Genomic DNA, 18863 nt, shown 5'->3' on the forward strand with positions numbered 1-18863 from the left:
TACAATGAGCCAATCTGCCATATAGCTCAGCAGAGGCATTGATTTAGGTATCATGCCCACCTGCCATGTCATTGTAGCTGACAGGGTGCATGGAGACGTATATGATTGACAGTGCCGTTCTTTCAACTGGAGTCTCTGTGCTTCGTTAAGCTTTAATTTGCTGAAACCATGGAAGACTATGAAATGACCTCATTGCTATATTTTAGTAGGCTTCTCTGTTTTATCACCACTCTCTTTTTCTACCGGCACATATGTTGGCATCTTTTATCTTCTTTCTGGGGAAATCTTAACTTTTGGCTCCAGCCTTTTTGTCATCACCGCAAAACTCCCCTGGATGGGTGAGCTGGCTTTAGGTGCGGCATGATGGAACCCCTATTAGCCAATGCAAACAGCACCAATTGGTGAAGGGTTATTCTGCTCTCTCTGCACTTTAATAGATGCTGCCAGATTTTATTGTATTCCTTCCCTTTTTTTTTCCTGGTGAATACTGGTGAATTGCAACAACTGGTTGTGACCAACAAAAGATTGGGAATCAATTATTTGTACTTTTGCCAGTTAAACCAAGGTTCAAGAGTATTACCAAATCACAAATTCACAGATTTTATTTATTTATTTGCATTGTGCAAAATGTGTCCAAAAATAGGGTTTGTAGGGTTTTATCTCACTCTCCTGATTTTCCTTCTTATGCATAGTGTTGTCATGGTTATAATTGTTGCTAACAGGCTTTTGACCATGGAAATCAAATATGACACAACAGAACATGATTCAGCTAATCAGTGCTTTGTTTAATTTGCTTGGCCTTCAGTCGGCTTTGTTCCCATGTGTTAAGCTCCAAGCAAAGGCAGACATCATTCATTTGTCTAAGCCTAGGGTCATCAGCATGTTTTCTAGAATGTAGGGGGAAACCAAGAACTGTGTGGCACAAACACTATATGCTCTGCCACTGTATTAATATTTCAGGTACAGTTAATAGCTATACATGGTATTTAGTAGCTTCAGTATATCAGACAGGGCATAAAAATTAATTTATCAAAATGCTGCTGTTACAGCTGTAGACACTTGCTTTATTAGGTACTACCTGAATCTATTCTCATTTTAATAATTGTAAAAATACCATGTAGGTACACTTGACAGTTATATAATTACTGACTGTAGTCCATTTAGAATAATGCTAAAATGTACCCCATAAATGTTCAGGACTGCCATAGGACCATGACTGACTATATAATATATACACTGATCAGCCATAACATTAAAACCACCTACTTGTTTCTACACACACTGTCCATTTTATCAGCTCCACTTACCATATAGAAGCACTTTGTAGTTCCACAATTACTGACAGTAGTCCATCTGTTTCTCTACATACCACCACATAGTAGGTATTATTTAGGTAATGGATGATTCTCAGCACTGCAGTGACACTGACATGGTGGTGGTGTGTTGGTGTGTGTTGTGCTGGTATACGTGGATCAGACACAGCAGCGCTGCTGCTTTTTAAATAACGTGTCCACTTCTACCTAGTTGGTCCACCTTGTAGATGTAAAGTCAGAGACGATCGCTCATCTATTGCTGCTGTTTGAGTTGGTCATCTTCTAGACCTTCATCAGTGGTCACAGGATGCTGCCTACAAGGCGCTGTTGGCTGGATATTTTTGGTTGGTGGACTATTCTCAGTCCAGCAGTGACAGTGAGGTGTTTAAAAACTCTCAGCGCTGCTGTGTCTGATCCACTCATACCAGCACAACACACACTAACACACCACCACCATGTCAGTGTCACTGCAGTGCTGAGAATGATCCACCACCCAAATAATACCTACTCTGGGGTGACCATTGAAGAACAGCATGAAAGGGGGCTAACAAAGCATCCCGAGAAACAGATGAACAGTAATTGTCAGTAATTGTAGAACTACAAAGTGCTTCTATATGGTAAGTGTCTATATAGTATGCTTTTAAAGCAAACCGATAGAAGTTTAATTACAATCTAACAGTATAAATGAAAACCACAAAGAACAGATATTGTTTATATATTTGTTTTATTTTTTAAATAAATTAAGGGAACTATTTACATAATAAATATTTGCATGTCTTGCACACCTTAAGGTCCACACACTCACATGCAAGTTCACATTATTAGTCTCATCTAGAGACAATTTTTTTTGCTTGAAGTCTGGCTCTGCTCTATGACTTTCCTAGACCCAGATACACTATATGGCCAAAAGTATTTGGACGCCTGACTGTGAGCTTGTTGGACATCCAATTTCAAAACAAATGGTACTAAAATAAAGTGATCTCTGCTCTATGACTGTAGACCCAGATACACTCTATGGTCAAAAGTATTTAGATGCCTGACCATGAGATTGTTGGAGATCCCATTTCAAAAACAAGTGGTATTAAAATAGAATGCCCTCTATTTTGTCTAAGTGAGCATTTGTATAGCTGGGCACTGATCAGGCCAGGAAAGCCACAACTGATTTTCTTCTTCATTCCAAAGCTGTTTAGTGGGGCTGAGGTCAGGGCTCTGTTCAGGTCACTGACGTTTCTTCAAACCAAACATTTCTTCATGTCTTTATAGACCATGTTTTGTGCACAGGGCCACAGCAATACTGGTAAAGGAAAGGGCCTTCTCTAAACTGTTGCAGCAAAGTTGGAAGCATATCTTTTCATTTATATAATTGATATATTGCACCTGTTAGCAGGTGTTGTGGCTGAAACACATAAATTAAAAAATTAGAACGGCTGTCCCAATAATTTTGTCCATATAGTGTACATTTCGATATACTTTGGTTCCAGCCCGGCATCTTTTCACAGCCCTTCTAAAATGCTACATTGTTAAATAAACCCTTCTGTTGAAAACCCTACCTTAATATCACTCTCCAGTTACACTTTCTGTTACAGCCTAAATCTGTAAGCCAAAAATAAACAGTTCAGGTCTGCTTCTGTGCTTCTGAGAATGTACAGTCCACACTTTCTTTCCTGTGCCTGTATACTGTCCTGTTGTTTCATTGTTCTCGTTTGCATCTTTGCTGGAGCATGTTAAGGGCATACATCATGCGGCTGTGGAGCTCCGAGGTGCATCCGGAGCTTAAGAGCTTGCTTAGTTCAAACGTAGAGGATGTGCGTTCTTCATTGATGTACGTCATCAGGTAGTCGTCCTGCTGGGTGCACAGAATAAGTTTGGTGTGGTCGTGGTAGAAGTTCACCTGTTACGAGAGAAAAAGTTTGTTATGTTGGAAATGAAACAGGAGGGGAGTCTTGTAACAACAGTGAGTCATCAACACCACTGTGAGTGTAGGCTTTGAGTTTAACTCAGGTCTGGATAACCCATTCAAGACAAAATGTTCTCCCATGTTAAAATAAAAGGATAACTTTATATATTATATATTGTGTAATAGTTAAATACAAAATATTTTTGGTCATGCCAATGGAATCTTAAAATCTTAAAAAATTTACAATTAGCTCGATACTTCATGACTTTTCCTAATTTTATGGAAACTGCAAATATACAATATTTTATATTGATAGTGTGTTTCAAACACCCCAAACTTATACAGTTCTGATTGAAAGAATGATTAAAGACAGTTGATTTTTATATGTTTTTAGTTTCTGTCTGGGGTTGAAGGTATAACACACACACACACCTTTACGACAATCTATTTTTATATGCTTTTAGTTTCTGTCTAAGGTTGATGGTATAACACATGCACACGTTTATGGCAAGCTATTTTTATATGTTTTTAATTTCTGTATGGGGATGACGTTACAACACGTACACATACACACAAACCCCTTTACAAAATCTTCCACCTTTCTCTCTCTTTGGTAATTTGGTGGTAATTTCATTTGGTTAATTTCCATCTAATACTGTTTTACCCAAACAAAACTGGGGTCTCTAGGCAGTAAACTCAACAGAACACAAGTGTTAAATGAGTTGGATCTTGAGAACAAATTCAATTATGAACAACAGTTTGGGAATGGTTGCCTGTTTACCTGGAATGTACCATCATTGAAGAGCATCATAAGAGCCCGGTCTGATTTTAACCACTGCAGCAGATATATTCTGGGCTTTTCAGTATCAGTATCAATTACCATATCACCTCCCTAGAGAAAATGTAAGACAAATTAAAACAAATTAAGCAGGCTTATTTTTTACATTTAGCACAAAGAACTTCCATTTAGACTCTCAATCACCAGTATGTTAAAACATCAGTTGATCATGTTATCAGGTATACACTGTCACTGCACTTTTAAACATAATGTAATACTACTGACTGAAACCCATGTGTTCCTAAACACAGGTTGTCATTTACACTCCAATTTCATCACCACAGAGAACCACTGACCAGACATTGTTTGATATTAGCATGTTAGTGGGTGTTGTACAGTGTACATCAGTTATAGCATCACTAATGTTTAACACAAATAGCATATTGGGAGGTGCAAGTGTATTTAGTGCAGTAGTTGCTGACATTGCAATAGTATTGGCCTTTTTCAGTATGGATACATTTTCTAATTATCTTAAATAAGATTTTTTTTTAAATACGTTTGTAGTGCCATGTAGTCTAATGTCCGGACATCCGTCTTAGCCAATATATTTTCCATAAATACATGTCAAAATCTTTTATACTGCTTTGAACATTAAGGTACTGTATGCAAAATGTAGCCTATACATTTAATACTTAGCCTTGTAGAATCGGTACACTAATAAAATAAGAAACGTGTCTTGATTGACTGACATCCTCCTAAAATGTTTATTTAAGATTTAAGATATTTGATAAGCGAACTTGCTTTAACTGAATGTGATAAATATAGTAATTCTCTTACATCCATTAGGTTTTCCTCCATGTAGTGAGCGAAGTACTTGAGGATAGTGACCTGGCCCACACAGTTCTCAGGAACATCTGTTGTGTACATTACAGCACACTGACCCATCTCTGCATGCTGCAACACAGTTCTGCTCGAAGGAAAATGAGAGAAAGACAAGGTTTTTTTATTATTATTATGCTGTTCTTGTCATCCTTATGTAAGTATAAAGGGTTTCTATTCTTCTGTAAAACACTTAAAAGAGCTGTTATTGCCATGGTATTAAAATTTGTCGTAAGGGTCATGGTGGAAATAAAACGTATCCAAGAAACTGGGGCAAGAGAGACCATTTCAGGACATTAAACACTTACTCATACCTTTTACATCGGTACAGTATAATATGGTATGCATCCAAATCCAGAATTATCTGTACCTTTTTTAATGTGCTGTAATCTGTTTAACAGGTCCATCCGTGAAAGTAGATTGGGTTTGCTGTATGTGATTATATATTTACCAGCAGTCGCTGAGAGCAAATATGAGACAGTTTGGGTTTGCCAGCTGCAGTTCTTGATGTTACACTTTCTGTAGCATTGTTTAAGATTGTTTATACTTTTCATAAAAAAAGCCCACTTTGGTGCACAAGAAGGGTCAAGAAGGGTAACCACATTTAGCACGGGTACTGGATACAGTACACTTTGCAACGAAAGCAGCCACTAAATGTGGAATCCTGAATTTTATAATGTATTATACCATAGGGTATCCAGCAGTGGTATATAGATAAATAAAAAGCATGCCAACTCAACAAAGACAATAAGCACAGGAGGGGATTGAACCAACGTTGTTGCTACAATACCATGTCACCTGGGCCTAATTTTAATATCTGCATTTAAACTAAGCATTAAAAAAGCTGCTCTACACAAAAGCATTATTAAATGTGTATTCATAAAGCCAGTGTAGTACTAATATATTGCAATATAGTATTATAGTACTAATGTAGGTTAGATATGAAATGTGTCTGTTGTGTAACAGTTTTAGTGATAGTCACAGATAGTCACGTTCAGCACTTGAAAAAAGTGCTTATTACATCAATTGGTTGGAGTTGGCAGCTGAACGAGTTCTAGCACCTACGTTTTGTCAGCTAGAAGACTCATGTGTGTTCCGCTGTTGAAGAGGACACCCACGGTGTTGTCGGCCAGCTGATAGCCGAAGCCGTACTTGTTGGAATAATCCACCCACTTAGTCACCCACTGCAGGATGCTGCATCCACTAGCCTTGGGGAGCTTCTCTGCTGTAAAGTCAGTAAAGAGTAGATTTTTAATTAAACAGGAAATATAGTTACCTTTAATTATGAAATGATTGTATGTGTGTAGTGCATTAGTATGAACCTGTGGGCATGTGCTCCAAGCATCCTCGAAGTACACTTGCAACAGCTTGTGCAACAGAACCAGTTGTGCTGTCCTCCAGACCTACAGCTGAAAAGGCAGAACATTGGAATTTCACTCAGCATTGCTAATGGGCTGCTGCCAGACAAGAAAATTACTGACAGCTGCCTGACTGATGGAACACACGCACACACGTGCGCGAAAACACACACATACACACTCACATTCACTGTTGCTGCTGCAGCTCCCCAGGCTGCCTCTGACGATCATAGTGATGGTGTCTCGGGCCTCCGGCTGTGTGACTGTTGCCTGGGAAACAGGTTTTCCTACCGGTAGTGATGAAGTCACTCTTTCCTTAAAAGGCAAACGGAAGGAAGAGGGGGGTATGTAAGGATTACGATTCGTTCTCCTTCACTGCACAATATGTACTTAACGAGCGAGAAGCCACGGCTCACCTCGACTTGTGGCGTAACAGGAAGTTGATTAATTGAGGTAGTTTTTAGATCATTGCAAAGTTTGTAGATGTCGTCTTCTTCTTTGGCTGTCTTATCTATATGCAGCAAAAAAAATCAAACAGAATTAACGACATGGATGTCATGGATAATGCAGGCTTACGTTTTATAAACCTGACACAATTTAGCCACACATTTTCTGTTAGTGCCATGTTGTGATGTGAATACATATTAAAGATATGTAAGTAACTCTTTGGTAACTCTTTCACCCTGATCAGGGTTGCAGTGGATCTGAGCCTATCAGGAAATACTGTGCACAATGCAGTAATACACCATATGGCCAAATATATGTGGACACACCAGCTAGTGTCTGATCTCCCAACTGTTCTTTTGACTAAATAGACATCGACTAAATCCCCACAGGCACAGTTAAACATTTTGTAAACAGCCTTTTAAAAAGACTAAAGGTTGCTATGGCTGCAGAGGAGGGCCAATATAATATTAATGCAACATGCCACTTAAGCATTTCTGACCATATGTCATATATATCTCATATAGATCATTTATGTTTGCAACATGAGTTTTATGTATACAATGTACATCTGGGCAACACTGTGGGTAGAACAGTGGCCTCACAGCAAGAAGGTCCTGGGTTTGATTCCCAGGTGGAGTGGTCCAGGTCCTTCCTGTGTTGAGATTGCATGTTCTCCCCATGTTTATGTGGGTTTCCTCCAGGAGCTCTGGTTTCCTCCCACAGTCAAAAGACATGTTAGGTGAACTGGAGATACAAAATTGATTCTGGCAGTGTTTGACTTTTTTCTTTTGACTGCTCTTGTTTTTAGGGATTGGCACTGCGGATCCGCATACCTGACTTGGTGCAGTTTTTACACTGGATGCCCTTCCTGACACAACCCTTTTACTTTTATTCGGGCTTGGGACCGGCACTGAGAGCGCACTGATTATTGCACCTTCCAATTGCTAGGCAGCTTTCGCCATTTCAATGTCTTTGTTTGATATTTTATGTACATAAGTTTTAAGTAGTGCTATCCTGTTTATGCTGTACAACACACAGCTCCTGCTTTTGCACCTTATTAGCAAACCTAAATATTATAGCATTATATATTTTTGCAACATCACCACTCATACTTGTTAAGAACACTACTATTCCATTAGCACTGAAAACTTACTGAGATTCTCATAGTACTTGGCTTTGTCTCGTTTTCCACCAAACAGGGCAGCTGCAGCCTTTTTGAAAAAGCTCTTGGCAGGGCTTGAGATATGGAAGTCAGGAGCAGAGAGACAGCAGCTGGAAGGCAAAGTCTCGGGTATGAAGCCCTGTGAGGAAAAAAATGACATATTTAGGGATTACCTATGAACACTCCAGACAATGAAGATCCACTGAGAGCAGAACCGAGTCCAAACTGACCTGTGAGAGAAATTCATGCTGTGCAATTTGGTCGAGTCGCGGGCGGTCTATGGGGTCACGAGAGAGCATGCAGGCGATGAGCTGTCTGGCAGGAAGAGACAGGCTGGAGGGCACAGAGTAGCGGGCTTCTTTGATACAGCGATATGTCTCTTTTAGGTTATTGGTCTCAAACGGAGGCTTTCCCAGGAGCAGAGTGTACCTGCAGGAAAAGAGTGAAGTGGGTTACTCAGAAGTCAAATATGTTATTTATGAAACAACAAATCTTCAGAGTGTGTTAATTTTTTTCAGTTCAGAATTACTAACATTCTTATTAAGTATATGTGCCGTGAAATGCCCATTACTAAAAAGTCCCAGTAAAAGTAGAAGGTCAAAAGTGGTTTTGGGATGGTAACATTCTTGACTTTTCCTCCAAGATATATACAGCCAACCAGCCCAGTTTTTCTAACTACTTCTTTCACGTCTTTTGGCACCTGACCATGCTTGGAAAAGTGCACTAATTACCCTACTAGGTGCAAGAAATACAGATGCTATTTCCACTGAGAGGGCCAATTATGCCCCTTTAGATTTAAACTAGGACTTCATTGTTTGATAAGACATTGCCATGGGCCACCTCTTACAGATGACTGTCCCTTCTGCACCTCCAGTAGTTACGCCACTGTAAAAGCTGTTGATTTGCCATAATCCAATCCAGCTAGTGCAGGCAATATGGTAAAAATGCCAGTAAATATAAATGTGATGCATTGGTGGCAGTATAGAGTTAACATTGTGGGACTTACATAACACAACCCAGAGCCCAGATGTCCGACTCCCATCCATGGCCCTGTTTATTCAGCACCTCTGGAGAAAGGTAATTTGGTGTGCCACAGATGGTCTTTCTTCTGTTGCTTGTTGGCTCCAATTTGACAGCCAAGCCGAAATCCCCAACCTTTAGCTCCATTGAGTCATTCACAAACAGGTTTCCTAAAGAATTAAAAGAAAGAAAATAAAAACAATGCCTTCAGAATGGTTGACTAATTGGTAAAACCTGAATAATGACTGTTTGTAAGTTGTTGCATACCTAGTTTGAGGTCTCGATGTAGAATCTCTTGATCGTGTAGATATTTCAGGGCAGATACTGTCTGCTTCAGGTAGTACCTCACCTCTGGCTCAGTTAGTACTTTGCGTGCTTTCAGGATGTGTGCCAGTGACTGCACAAAGACAGCAGGGACAAAAATTTATTGATTCCCGTGTGAGTATTATGAATATGTATTCAGTAATACAATTTTTGAATACTTTATGCATACTTTATTCTTATTAGCAGATTTAATTGTTATTAATGTAATCTGTTAGCTTGGTCTATACTATCTCATTGCTAATACAACACATTTTAGAGCATTGGTTAAAAAAAACTTAAAATAATTGCATTTACATCAGTAGAGTGAGTATGTTCATTTGACAAATAACCATGTACAAATTATTTCATGTATATTTTAGTTTAATCTTATTAGCACTTATGACACAATGAGACAATGGGACATAATGGGACAGTGGTAGCCTAGTGGGTAGGGCTTTGGGCTATCAACTGAAAGGTTGAGAGTTCCAATCCCAGCTCTGCCATGCAACCACTGTTGGGCCCTTGGGCAAGGTCCTTAACCCTCTTTGCTCCAGGGGCGTCATACAATGGCTGGCCCTGTGCTCTGACCCCAGCTTCCAAACAAGCTCGGATATGTATTTTTTGTACTGTACATCTGTATGACAAATACACTACACTCTACTCTACTCTACTCTACTCTACTCTACTCTACTCTACTCTACTCTACTCTACTCTACTCTACTCTACTCTACTCTACTCTACTCTACTCTACTCTACTCTACTCTACTCTACTCTACTCTACTCTACTCTACTCTACTCTACTCTACTCTACTCTACTCTACTCTACTCTACTCTACTCTACTAGTGCGCCTTGAACCAAACCCCCTGCCAATAACCCTGAACAGCAGTGTATTAAGTACATTTAGGACAGTTTATTGTATTTATCCATCAATACTTTTTAAAAGTATGCCCAATCCCCCTAAACACTATTACTATTGCATCTACAATTAACTGAAATGACCAAGCCTGCTTCTTTTGAAGTTTTGAGGAGCACTTTTAAGGAGAAAGGGGAGAGATGCAGGGGTATGACTCACTCTTCTGCTGCAGTACTCCAGTAGAATATAGATGTTGTCTTTATCTTCGAAATGGTGATAGAAATGAACGATGTGTTTATGATTTAGCCCTCTGTGCAACTCGATCTCTCTGTTAATCTATAAAACAACATACCATTATTGAATCATACAATACATTTGAATGAATTGAAACTAATACAACAGACAGACTGCCAGAGGCGCGCGCGCCGCCGCTCACCTTCTCGCGCTGATGCGGTTTGGCCACGCGCGCGTGCGGGATGATTTTGGCTGCATACACTTTTCCAGCTGATAAATCCGTAAGCTCGTAGCATTTGGCAAAACCTCCCTGTGCAGAGAAATATTGTGAATGCAAATAAATTAGTTCTAAGTAAGTTTTTTTGTTGTCATTTTTAAATGCACTGATGTAAGAATACATTGATGTACTATTGACTAATCATATTGTCCTTTATAACTGTATTTCCAATGCAATGAAAAAGTTGCTTTAAAAGTACTTGATTCCAATGTGTACATAACGTCCACATAATGTTAGGCTAACTGAACAAAGCAGGTTAAGTAAGCTAAAAGTATTCTCTTTACGTGGAAAGGATGTATACATTTCAAGGCAAGTAAATTAAAGTATTTTTTAAATGCTTGTAGTGACTAGAAATTAACATTAAATGTTTAATAATTAGACTGTTAATATAATCCTGAAATGCATTTTTGTTTGCATTTTACTGAAGTCAACTTTTGTCTAACGTTACTGATAATTAACCACAATCATGTTATTTTATGTATCTGTTTAGATCCAAAATCATGCGCACCTGCCTGACCACGTGCAAAAGTTTAATACCTGTGCCAGGATTAAATCTAGCTCGTTTAGAAATACAGATATATCTGTTTCAATTAGTTAGTAACTATATTTCAGTGTTCATGCAAAAAAACGTGCACTTTGCAGTAATTGCGCACCTTCCCGAGCACTTTTCCCCGGCAGTAGCATTTGCCCGTGAGCGCATCCGTGATGATTCGGGAGAACTCGGTTCCATTCGCGCTTTGTTCGTCTATCCTTCTTCGATGTTGTTCCCCTGCTTTATTCTGCTCACAGATCCGGTCAGTACTGCTCTGTACTGAATGCTGAACACTCCTCGGACTCTCCATGGCTCATGTAAGTGATTCTGACTGTGATACAGTGATGTTACCTCTGGCTTTTATATTCATACGCAGAACTCCGCCTCCTGTCTAGACTCACTGACGCAGGACCCACACGCACGCGTAATTGTGCGCGCCTGTAGTCAAGACGATTGGTCGCAATGTCAACAGGATCTACAGTGGGGGAAATAAGTATTTGATCCCCTGCTGATTTTGTAAGTTTACCCCCTTACAAAGACTTGAACAGTCTATAATTTTTATGGAAGGTTTATTTTAACAGAGAGAGACAGAATATCAACAAAAAATCCAGAAAAAAAAAACATTAAATAAAAGGTATAAATTAATTTGTATTTAATTAAGGGAAATAAGTATTTGATCCCCTACCAACCAGCAAGAATTCTGACCCCCACAGACCGGTTATGTGCCCATGAGGCACACAAATTAGTCCTGTCCCTGTATAAAAGACTCCTGTCACAGAATCAGTTTCTTCCGTTCAAATCTCTCGACCACCATGGGCAAGACCAAAGAGCTATCAAAGGACGTCAGGGACAAGATTGTAGACCTGCACAAGGCTGGAATGGGCTACAAGACCATCAGCAAGAAGCTTGGTGAGAAAGAGACCACTGTTAGTGCGATAATTCGAAAATGGAAGAAATACAAGATCACAGTCAATCACCCTCACTCTGGAGCTCCATGCAAGATCTCACCTGGTGGGGTAAGAATGATTCTGAGAAAGGTGAGGTCAGTTACACGGGAGGAGCTTGTCAATGATCTCATCTTGCCCATGGTGGTCGAGAGATTTGAACGGAAGAAACTGATTCTGTGACAGGAGTCTTTTATACAGGGACAGGACTAATTTGTGTGCCTCTTGGGCACATAACCGGTCTGTGGGGGTCAGAATTCTTGCTGGTTGGTAGGGGATCAAATACTTATTTCCCTTAATTAAATACAAATTAATTTATAACTTTTATTTAATGTTTTTTTTTCTGGATTTTTTGTTGATACAAGATAGATACAAGACCTAAAACAAGAAGGTACAAGACCTAAAAAAGCCTGGAAAGTTTTCAGTTTCTTCATCGTTAAATTAGTGTTTAGAAATGGACATGATGATTGTTGGATTAAACTGTGTATAGGGTAGCTCTATCGCATCATAACAAACATCCACAAAGTTGAATCAGTTCATCTGGACACAAGTTTGTCGTAGAGATACGTTTAATCCGAATGACTTCTTCAGTCTGAAGCCTTGAGTGACGAAACGTATCTCTACGACAAACTCCAGATGAACCGATTCAACTTTGTGGATTTGTGTACATTTACATTTTACATTTTCAGCATTTAGCAGACGCTTTTATCCAAAGCGACTTACACAATGAGCGGAACACGATGAGCAATTTAGGGTTAAGGGCCTTGCTCAAGGTCCCAACAGTGGTAACTTGGTGGTGGCGGGGCTTGAACCGGCAACCTTCTGTTTACCAGTCCAGTACCTTAACCACTGAGCTATCACTGGCCACTGGTGTACCTGGATTATTGAGCATGCATCAACAGATCATAACAAACAGTTCCTGGAATCGATTCCCAGGTGGACTGGTTGTGGTTCTGGTCCTGTGGTATTTGCATGTTAATAATAATAATAATAATACATTTTATTTATATAGCGCTTTTCAAGATACTCAAAGACGCTTTATATAAGACAAATAATCAAAACAAATACATACACCATACAAATCATAGTACAAAATCAAAATAGTACATCAACATCAAGAATAATTAAGATAAAAACAAACACAAAAACAAAAACAAACAAACAACAAAACCTTTTATGGTCTAGTAAGGACTATTAAGGTCTGTTAAGTTTCAGTAAGGTCTGTTAAGGTTCAGTAAGGTCTGTTAAGGTTCAGTAAGGTCTCTCAAGGTCCAGTAAGGTATGTTAAGGTCCAGTAAGGTCTGTTTAGGTCCAGTAAGGTCTGTTAAGGTCTAGTAATGTCTGGTAAGGTTCTTTAAGTTCTGGTAAGGTCCGTTAAAGTTCAGTAAGGTCTGTTAAGGTCTAGTAAGGTCTGTTTAGGTCTAGAAAGGTCTGTTAAGGGCCAGTAATGTCTGGTAAGGTCTAGTAACGTCTGTTGAGGTCCATTAAGGTCTTTTAAGGTCCAGTAAGGTCTGTTAAGGTCTGTTAAGGTCTGTTAACGTCCAGTAAAATCTGTTAAGGTCCAGTAAGGTCTGTTAAGGTCCAGTAAAGTCTGTTAAGGTCTAGTAAGGTCCAGTAAAGTCTGGTAAGGTCCAGTAAGTTCTGTTAAGGTCCAGTAAGGTCTGTTAAAGTCCAGTAAAGTCTGTTAAGTTCTGTTAAGGTCTAGTAAGGTCTATTAAAGTCTGTTAAGGTCCAGTAAGGCCTGTTTAAGTCTAGTAAGGTCTGTTTAGGTCCAGTAATGCCTTTTAAGGTCTGCTAAGGTCTTTTAAGGTCCAGTAAGGTCTGATAAGGTCCAGTAAGGTCTGGTATTGTCCAGTAAGGTCTGTTAAAATCTAGTAATGTCTCGTAAGGTATAGTGAGGTCTGTTAAGGGCCAGAAATGTCTGTTAAGGTCCAGTAAAGTCTGTTAAGTTCTGTTAAGGTCTAGAAAAGTCTATTAGGGTATGTTAAGGTTCAGTAAGGTCTGTTGAGGTCCAGTTATCCCTGTTAAGGTCTGCTAAAGTCTGATAAGGTCCAGTAAGGTCCAATAAGGTCTGTTAAGGTCCAGTAAGGTCTGTTAAGGTCTAGTAATGTCTGGTAAGGTCCAGTAAGGTCTGGTAAGGTCCAGTAAGGTCTGTTAAGGTCCAGTAAGGACTGTTAAGGTCCAATAAGGTCTGTTAGGATCTTTTAGGGTCCAGTAAGGACTATTAAGGTCTGTTAAGTTTCACTAAGGTCTGTTAAGGTTCAGTAAGGTCTGTTAAGGTTCAGTAAGGTCTCTCAAGGTCCAGTAAGGTCTGTTAAGGTCCAGTAAGGTCTCTTTAGGTCCAGGAAGGTCTGTTAAGGTCTAGTAATGTCTGGTAAGGTTCTGTAAGTTCTGGTAAGGTCCGTTAAAGTTTAGTAATGTCTATTAGGGTCCGTTAAGGTCTGTTAAAAATCAGTAAGGTCTGTTAAGGTCTAGTAAGGTCTGTTTAGGTCTAGAAAGGTCTGTTAAGGGCCAGTAATGTCTGGTAAGGTCTAGTAACGTCTATTGAGGTCCAGTAAGGTCTGTTAAGGTCTAGTAAGGTCTGTTTAGGTCTAGTAAGGTCTGTTAAGGTCCAGTAAGGTCTGTTAAGGTCTGTTAACGTCCAGTAAAATCTGTTAAGGTCCAGTAAGGTCTGTTAAGGTCCAGTAAAGTCTGTTAAGGTTTAGTAAGGTCCAGTAAAGTCTGATAAGGTCCAGTAAGTTCTGTTAAGGTCCAGTAAGGTCTGTTAAGGTCCAGTAATGTCTGTTAAGGTCCAGTAAAGTCTGTTAAGGTCTTTTAGAGTCTGTTAAACTCTGTTAAGGTCTTTTAAGGTCTGTTAAGGTCCAGTAAGGTCTGTTAAGGTCAAGTAAGGTTTGTTAAAGTCTAGTAAGGTCTGTTAAGGTCCAGTAATGCCTTTTAAGGTCTACTAAGGTCTGTTATGGTCCACTAAGGTCTTTTAAGGTCCGCTACGATCTGGTAAGGTCCAGTAAGGTCCAGTAAAGTCTCTTAAGGTCTAGTAAGGTCTGTTAAAGTCTAGAACGGTCTGTTAAGGTTTAGTACAGTCTGTTAAGGTCCAGTAAGGTCTTTTAAGGTTTAGTAAAAACTGTTAAGGATTAGTAGGGTCTGTTAAGGTCCAGTAAGTTCTGTTAAGGTCCAGTAAGGTCTGTTAAGGTCTAATAATGTCTTTTAAGGTCCAGTAAGGTCTGTTAAGGTCAAGTAAGGTTTGTTAAAGTCTAGTAAGGTCTGTTAAGGTCCAGTAAGGCCTATTAAGGTCTAGTAAGGTCTGTTAAGGTCCAGTAATGCCTTTTAAGGTCTACTAAGGTCTGTTATGGTCCACTGAGGTCTTTTAAGGTCCGCTACGATCTGGTAAGGTCCAGTAAGGTCCAGTAAAGTCTCTTAAGGTCTAGTAAGGTCTGTTAAAGTCTAGAACGGTCTGTTAAGGTTTAGTACAGTCTGTTAAGGTCCAGTAAGGTCTTTTAAGGTTTAGTAAAAACTGTTAAGGATTAGTAGGGTCTGTTAAGGTCCAGTAAGTTCTGTTAAGGTCCAGTAAGGTCTGTTAAGGTCTAATAATGTCTTTTAAGGTCCAATAATGTCTTTTATGGTCAAGTAAGGTCTGTTAAGGTCCAGTAAAGTCTGTTAAGGTCCGATAAGGTCTAGTATTTTCTAGTAAGGTCTGTTAAGGTCTATTAGAGTCTGTTAAGGTCTTTTAAGGTCTGTTAAGGTTCAGTAAGGTCTGTTACAGTCCAGTAAGGTCTAGTAATGCCTGTTAAGGTCCAGTAAGGTCTGTTAAGGTCCAGTATTGCATGTTAAGGTCCGTAAGGTATAGTATTTTCTTTTAAGGTCTGTTAAGGTCCAGCAAGGCCTGTTAAGGTCTAGTAAGGTCTGTTAAGGTCTAGTAAAGTCTTTTAAGGTCCAGTAAAGTGTGTTAAGGTCCAGTAAGGTCTGTTAAGGTCCAGTAATGTCTGTTAAGGTCCAGTAATGTCTGTTAAGGTCTGTTAAGGTCCAGTAAGGTCTGTTAAGGTCCAGTAAGGTCTGTTAAGGTCTAATAATGTCTTTTAAGGTCCAGTAAGGTCTGTTAAGGTCAAGTAAGGTTTGTTAAAGTCTAGTAAGGTCTGTTAAGGTCCAGTAAGGCCTATTAAGGTCTAGTAAGGTCTGTTAAGGTCCAGTAATGCCTTTTAAGGTCTACTAAGGTCTGTTATGGTCCACTGAGGTCTTTTAAGGTCCGCTACGATCTGGTAAGGTCCAGTAAGGTCCAGTAAAGTCTCTTAAGGTCTAGTAAGGTCTGTTAAAGTCTCGAACGGTCTGTTAAGGTTTAGTACAGTCTGTTAAGGTCCAGTAAGGTCTTTTAAGGTTTAGTAAAAACTGTTAAGGATTAGTAGGGTCTGTTAAGGTCCAGTAAGTTCTGTTAAGGTCCAGTAAGGTCTGTTAAGGTCTAATAATGTCTTTTAAGGTCCAATAATGTCTTTTATGGTCAAGTAAGGTCTGTTAAGGTCCAGTAAAGTCTGTTAAGGTCCGATAAGGTCTAGTATTTTCTAGTAAGGTCTGTTAAGGTCTATTAGAGTCTGTTAAGGTCTTTTAAGGTCTGTTAAGGTTCAGTAAGGTCTGTTACAGTCCAGTAAGGTCTAGTAATGCCTGTTAAGGTCCAGTAAGGTCTGTTAAGGTCCAGTATTGCATGTTAAGGTCCGTTAAGGTATAGTATTTTCTTTTAAGGTCTGTTAAGGTCCAGCAAGGCCTGTTAAGGTCTAGTAAGGTCTGTTAAGGTCTAGTAAAGTCTTTTAAGGTCCAGTAAAGTGTGTTAAGGTCCAGTAAGGTCTGTTAAGGTCCAGTAATGTCTGTTAAGGTCCAGTAATGTCTGTTAAGGTCTGTTAAGGTCCAGTAAGGTCTGTTAAGGTCCAGTAAAGTCTGTTAAGGTCTATTAGACTCTATTAAAGTCTTTTAAGGTCTATTAAGGTCTGTTAAAGTTCAGTAAGGTCTGTTAAAGTTCAGTAATGTCTGTTAAGGTCCAGTAAGGCCTCGTAAGGTCTGTTAAGGTCTAGCAATTCCTGTTAAGGTCCAGTAAGGACTGTTAAGGTCTATTAGAGTCTGTTAAAGTCTGTTGAGGTCTATTAGGGTCTGTTAAGGTTCAGTAGGGTCTGTTAAGGTTCAGTAAGTTCTGTTAAGGTTCAGTAAGGTCTGTTAAGGTTCAGTAAGGTCTGTTAAGGTTCAGTAATGTCTGTTAAGGTCCAGTAAGGCCTAGTAAGGTCTGTTAAGGTCCAGTAATGCCTGTTAAGGTCCACTAAGGTCTATTAAGGTTCAGTAAGGCCTGTTAAGGTCCAGCAAGTTCTGTTAAGGTCCAGTAATGCCTGTTAAGGTCTACTAAGGTCTATTAAGGATCATTAGGGACTGTTAAGGTCCTCTAAGGTCTGTTAAGGTCCTGTAAGGTCTGTTAAGGGCCAGTCATGTCTGTTAAGATCTAGTAAGGTCTTTTAAAGTCCAGTAAGGTCTTTTAAGGTCCAGTAAGTTCTGTTAAGGTCCAGTAAGGTCTGTTAAGGGCCAGTAATGACTGGTAAGGTCTAGTAAGGTCTTTTAAAGTCCAGTAAAGTCTTTTAAGGTCTTGGAAAGTCTGTCAAGGTCCAGTAAGGTCTCTTAAGGTCAAGTAAGGTCTTTTAAAGTCCAATAAGGTCGGTTAAGGTCCATTAAGGTCTGTTGAGGTGAAGTAAGGTCTTTTAAAGTCCAGTAAGGTCTGTTAAAGTCTAGTAAGGTCTGTTAAGGTCCAGTAATTCCTGTTAAGGTCCAGTAAGGTCTGTTAAGGTCTAGTAAGGTCTGTTAAGGTTTAGTAAAGTCTTTTAAGGTCCAGTAATGTCTCTTATGGTCTAAAAAGGTCTTTTAAAGTCCAGTAAAGTCTGTTAAGGTCCAGTAAGGTCTTTTAAGGTCTGTTAAAGTCCAGGAAGGTATTTTAAAGTCCAGTAAGGTCTGTTAAGGTCCAGTAAGGTCTGTTAAGGTCCAGTAAAGTCTGTTAAGGTCCGTTAAAGTCTAGTAATGTCTTATAAGGTCTGTTAAGGTCTATTAATGTCTGTTAATGTTCGATAAGGTCTGTTAAGGTCCAGTAAGGTCTCTTAAAGTCTAGTATGGTATTTTAAGGTCCAGTAAGGTCTGTTAAGGTCCAGTAGGGCCTGTTAAGATCTATTAAGGTCTGTTAAGGTCCACTAAAGTCTGTTAAGCTTCACTAATTTCTGGTAAGGTTTAGTAATGTCTGGAAAAGTTCAGTAAGGTCTGTTAAGGTCCAGTAATGTCTGTTAAGGTCCAGTAATGTCTGTTAAGGTCTGTTAAGGTCCAGTAAGGTCTGTTAAGGTCCAGTAAAGTTTGTTAAGGTCTTTTAGACTCTATTAAAGTCTGTTAAGGTCTATTAAGGTCTGTTAAAGTTCAGTAAGGTCTGTTAAGGTTCAGTAAGGTCTCAAAGACTAATATGGTATTTTAAGGTCCAGTAAGGTCTGTTAAGGTCCAGTAGGGCCTGTTAAGATCTAGTAAGGTCTGTTAAGGTCCACTAAAGTCTGTTAAGGTCCACTAATTTCTGGTAAGGTTTAGTAATGTCTGGAAAAGTCCAGTAAGGTCTGTTAAGCTCCAGTAAGGTCTGTTAAGGTCTAGTAAAGTCTTTTAAGGTCCAGTAAAGTGTGTTAAGGTCCAGTAAGGTCTGTTAAGGTCCAGTAATGTCTGTTAAGGTCCAGTAATGTCTGTTAAGGTCCAGTAATGTCTGTTAAGGTCTGTTAAGGTCTGTTAAGGTCCAGTAAGGTCTGTTAAGGTCCAGTAAAGTTTGTTAAGGTCTATTAGACTCTATTAAAGTCTGTTAAGGTCTATTAAGGTCTGTTAA

The 18863-nt window shown here is 39.3% G+C and overlaps 1 protein-coding gene across 1 annotated transcript; it reads right to left on the bottom strand.

Annotated features, from left to right (window-relative positions):
- Window positions 1-2020: 2020 nt before the first annotated feature.
- Window positions 2021-11364, bottom strand: plk2b (polo-like kinase 2b (Drosophila)). Its single transcript, XM_062998503.1, has 14 exons — window positions 11176-11364; window positions 10448-10555; window positions 10231-10347; window positions 9122-9251; window positions 8841-9024; window positions 8065-8263; window positions 7826-7973; window positions 6642-6736; window positions 6411-6540; window positions 6190-6276; window positions 5933-6092; window positions 4826-4955; window positions 3992-4102; window positions 2021-3204 (listed from the first exon to the last, which is right to left on the bottom strand). The coding sequence occupies exons 1-14, from the start codon at window positions 11362-11364 to the stop codon at window positions 3004-3006; spliced, it is 1989 nt and encodes a 662-aa protein (XP_062854573.1). The 3' UTR covers window positions 2021-3003.
- Between the last annotated feature and the right edge of the window lie 7499 nt (window positions 11365-18863).

This window comes from Trichomycterus rosablanca, chromosome 7 (genome assembly GCF_030014385.1).
Source record: "Trichomycterus rosablanca isolate fTriRos1 chromosome 7, fTriRos1.hap1, whole genome shotgun sequence".
NCBI classification, from domain to species: domain Eukaryota; kingdom Metazoa; phylum Chordata; class Actinopteri; order Siluriformes; family Trichomycteridae; genus Trichomycterus; species Trichomycterus rosablanca.

Excerpts from the sequence above, each read along its gene's own strand:
- plk2b (XM_062998503.1), bottom strand. The coding sequence starts at position 11,364 with ATGGAGAGTCCGAGGAGTGTTCAGCATTCAGTACAGAGCAGTACTGAC. Across the intron at positions 10,348-10,447 it reads AACCGCATCAGCGCGAGAAG|ATTAACAGAGAGATCGAGTT; the intron begins GTGAGCGGCGGC and ends GTTGTTTTATAG. Across the intron at positions 8,264-8,840 it reads TGGGCTCTGGGTTGTGTTAT|GTACACTCTGCTCCTGGGAA; the intron begins GTAAGTCCCACA and ends CTTTTCCTGCAG.